This window comes from Poecilia reticulata, linkage group LG13 (genome assembly GCF_000633615.1).
Source record: "Poecilia reticulata strain Guanapo linkage group LG13, Guppy_female_1.0+MT, whole genome shotgun sequence".
Classification (NCBI taxonomy): Eukaryota; Metazoa; Chordata; class Actinopteri; order Cyprinodontiformes; family Poeciliidae; genus Poecilia; species Poecilia reticulata.
Window position 1 is genome coordinate 32,674,157 of NC_024343.1, and position 2,152 is coordinate 32,676,308.

A 2,152-nucleotide genomic window follows, 5' to 3' on the forward strand; every position below is an offset into this window, starting at 1 on the left:
TGCAGCGTTATGCAGCATCATGCAGCAGCTGGCAGCATCATGCTGCGTCCTGCAGCGTTATGCAGCATTCTGCACCATCCTGCAGCATCATGCAATGTCCTGCAGCATAATGCAGCAGCTGGCAGATTTCGGTGGGGTCACCTGGAGAGGCCAGGCGGTCCTGGTGCCGGGGAACGGCGTCATCCAACGTCTGCAGCATCACCCATATGGTGAGGACGAACATTCCCGTCAGGACGCCATAAAAGATGAGGTAGAAGAGGAAAATGAGACCTAGAGGGAAAAAAATCAAACATTTCTTTGTTTATATCTGCAGAAACAAATAGGAAGTGAAAGTGTTGACTAAGTTTTGGCTACTGCAGTTGGCTTAAACCAGAGGTGTCCAAAATGTGGCTTGGGGGCCGTGTGCAGTCCTCTGGATGAATTTGTGTGGCCCCCAACCTCAGTTCTACAGGCAAATATAACCTGAAAGCAACAGCAATCAATGCAGATGGACATTTTTTTATTTCTATTAAAATTTTATAGACAAATAGTCTAATCAAAATGTAAAAATAATTTTGGTACAACACGTTTCTTTTGCATTTGTTGTCATTGGGGCACCCCCAATTCCATCGCTCCTGTGTACACTGTACAGGACAGTACAAAGACAATAAAGACTTTATTTATTTTACTTAGTACTAAAGCAGCACAATCATCCAGTTGATTGCAAAAAGAATCAACTCCTAAAAAAAAATCGCTCCCAAAGTTTAGTTTTCCTACTTCATGTTGTGATGCTTAACAGGATAAATGAAATATTTTTATCCTTCCTGTGTCTCATTCTTCGTTTAACACCGTTTGCCTCAAATCATCACAAACCCAATGAGATTATTCTACACCACCAATGCCTGTTTATGCATATTTAACACATTCCAAAGATCCTATTTTGTTTTTGCTACCATCTAGTGGCTAGAATTATGTCTAAATTAATTCATTCGTTAACTAAGTCTACACACACAGCAAGTCTTGATGCTCAATTTAGATTTTTTGCTGCTGATATTCGATTTTATTCGTATTACTAATTAAATGCAGCAGCAATTAGACTTCAATATTACGGCAGCAAAGTGACCCGCATGCGCAGAAGAAGAAGATAGACGTCACACAGCAGACTTCTGTTTACGGCAGTAACAATGGACGTCCCCTTCTATGGGTGGATTTTAAATGTTTTTACCCAATGCAAGCTGAGAATATCGTCACCAGATCGTCTGACAGCAGCGAACCGCTGACTGCAGCTTCTGACCCGGTTCTGTCTGGAAATGGAGTCGGACCAGGAGGTTGGTGCGTGATGCGTTCACTGACTCAGACTTCTTTCATCACTTCATCACTTCCAGACATTGTTTATGTGCAGATTTACCGTCTGTCTTCTTCTGCTGCAGAATTATGACGCACGTTTCACGTCACTGATGTAAAAGTCGGATAAAATGCGACACGACGGTTCAGACTGCAGACATTTGAAAACTATCGGCTATGAACCCGATTTAATAACATAAATGGAAATGGTACAAATGAAAAAAAAATCACATACGGGTAGCAATAGCTTTGTTATTAATGTCATTTTAAGGCTGCACTCCCACCGTCACTGTTTCGGCCGCTTTAATCCAACTCCAGTCCGTCTGCCTGGAAAGTCCGGTTCGTTTGGTGAGGTGTGAATGCTAATCGAACTCGGGCTTACCCAGACTGAACCCAAACCTCAGTCTGGGTTCGGTCGAAGTTAACTGAAGGCTAAAGGAGAGACCGCTGCAAAAGCAGGAAGTGGACTACAGCGCAGGGCATTCTGGGTAAATACAATCAAAACAAACGCTAGCGGAAGAAATTAATGTCCCACTGTGGAACAACAGAGCCATTCTATGTGGTAGAACATCTATATTCATGAATGACTGGTGGAATAAACAGATCTGGTCAATTACTCACTTATTGGATGGAAATGGTGAAATTTAATAGAAAATATGGAACTGACTGTTCACTARCAAATCATAAGAAAGTATTACGTAGCATCTCTGATGTCCTTTTWTTGTCAGTTAAGAACAATTTATCTAATTTCTCTATTCCAAGACTCCACAAGATTCAAATTGAGTATGTGGACATTAGAGATAATAAATGCAATAACAAGTTTTTGAAC

At 41.3% G+C, this 2,152-nt stretch overlaps 1 protein-coding gene across 1 annotated transcript in view; it reads right to left on the reverse strand.

The window, feature by feature from the left end:
* The window catches only part of LOC103475241 (sodium/potassium-transporting ATPase subunit beta-3-like), a 16,240-nt gene that overhangs the window by 7,398 nt on the left and 6,690 nt on the right, over positions 1–2,152 (reverse strand). Inside the window, exon 2 of the mRNA XM_008426714.2 lies at positions 142–270. Within this exon, the coding sequence (XP_008424936.1) occupies positions 142–270 (129 nt within the window). The remainder of the gene's footprint in view (positions 1–141; positions 271–2,152) is intronic.